This window comes from Perkinsus marinus, assembly GCF_000006405.1.
Source record: "Perkinsus marinus ATCC 50983 genomic scaffold scf_1104296947800, whole genome shotgun sequence".
In the NCBI taxonomy this organism is placed as follows: Eukaryota; Perkinsozoa; order Perkinsida; family Perkinsidae; genus Perkinsus; species Perkinsus marinus.
Genome location: NW_003210463.1, coordinates 1 through 1,036, shown reverse-complemented (window position 1 = coordinate 1,036; position 1,036 = coordinate 1). Strand labels below are relative to the sequence as shown.

General features: G+C 49.2%; 1 protein-coding gene across 1 annotated transcript; it reads left to right on the top strand.

Annotated features, from left to right (window-relative positions):
• Window positions 1-94: 94 nt before the first annotated feature.
• On the top strand, window positions 95-653 carry Pmar_PMAR021684 (hypothetical protein; the record flags this gene model as incomplete). Its single annotated transcript, XM_002779120.1, has 2 exons — window positions 95-430; window positions 501-653. Coding segments are annotated over 2 exons (489 nt in total), but the record flags the coding sequence as incomplete, so codon positions are not given.
• Between the last annotated feature and the right edge of the window lie 383 nt (window positions 654-1,036).

The window sequence follows — 1,036 nt, the reverse complement described above, 5'->3', positions numbered from 1 at the left end:
TCTGTGCCGCACTACAGGAGATGAAGTTAGCTGTGTGCTGTGCTGCAACACATGTAAAGTGTGGGTGCGCGGCCCAGACGGGACCACAGCAGCTATGCGTACTCACGTATGCAAACGTGCTGAGAATCAAACAAGAATCACTCACTTCATACCCACTGCCGATGTTTCCGACGAGCAGAAAAGGTCAATCCGAGAGGCAGCGTTGGTACTCTTGAGTGAAATTGGTATCTCATATCTGTCGTTCGAGAGCCCGGCCATGATTAATTTTGTTCGTGTAATATCTTCCGTTGGTGCCAAGCTCGGGTCGCCTCTGGACGCGCAGCGAATTCTTCCCTCTGAGACTACCCTGAGACGCGATATGGTGAAGCTTGCACAGAGCAGACAGCAAGACTTGAAAGTAATGATCTCCAAGCAGAGAAGGCCACTACAGGTGATACTTGCTGGAGTCTACGACTCGTAGACTACGAGCTAGAGACTTGAAAATCGTCTTTGTATCGCAGATATGCTTCGATTGCTGGCACAACACGTGGCACAGCAAGGAGTACATCGCCTTGACCTTGAACGTGCACACGGACAAACCTACTCCAGTCGTGTTAGACCTGAGAGAAATACCAGACGGTACCAGTGAGAGCCTCAAGATGGCGATAGATGAAGTAGTACATAAGTGAGATGCTTCTGTGTGGATTTCGCACTCTGGAAACCTTTTGTGGACGTAGAGAACACTTCGGTTTCAGACTTGTGCCTTCTACGACATCGCTCCCACCGAAGCACTGTTTGTGTGTGATAGTGCGGCCAACAACGAGAAAGCCTTGGACCTCAAGGGATACGGAAGTGTAAGTTATGTGCAGATGGGGGAGTGGACTCAACCTCAATCCATAGATCCCTTGTTTCTGTCATCTACTACAGCTGTCTATCAACGCCGGTTTAGTTGGAACGGATATTGACCCATCCCTGGTTGAAGAAGTGGAGGATAAGCTACGAGAAAGATCAGTCGACGTAACCATCCCAAGTGACATGGAGAGCGAAAATATAGGGT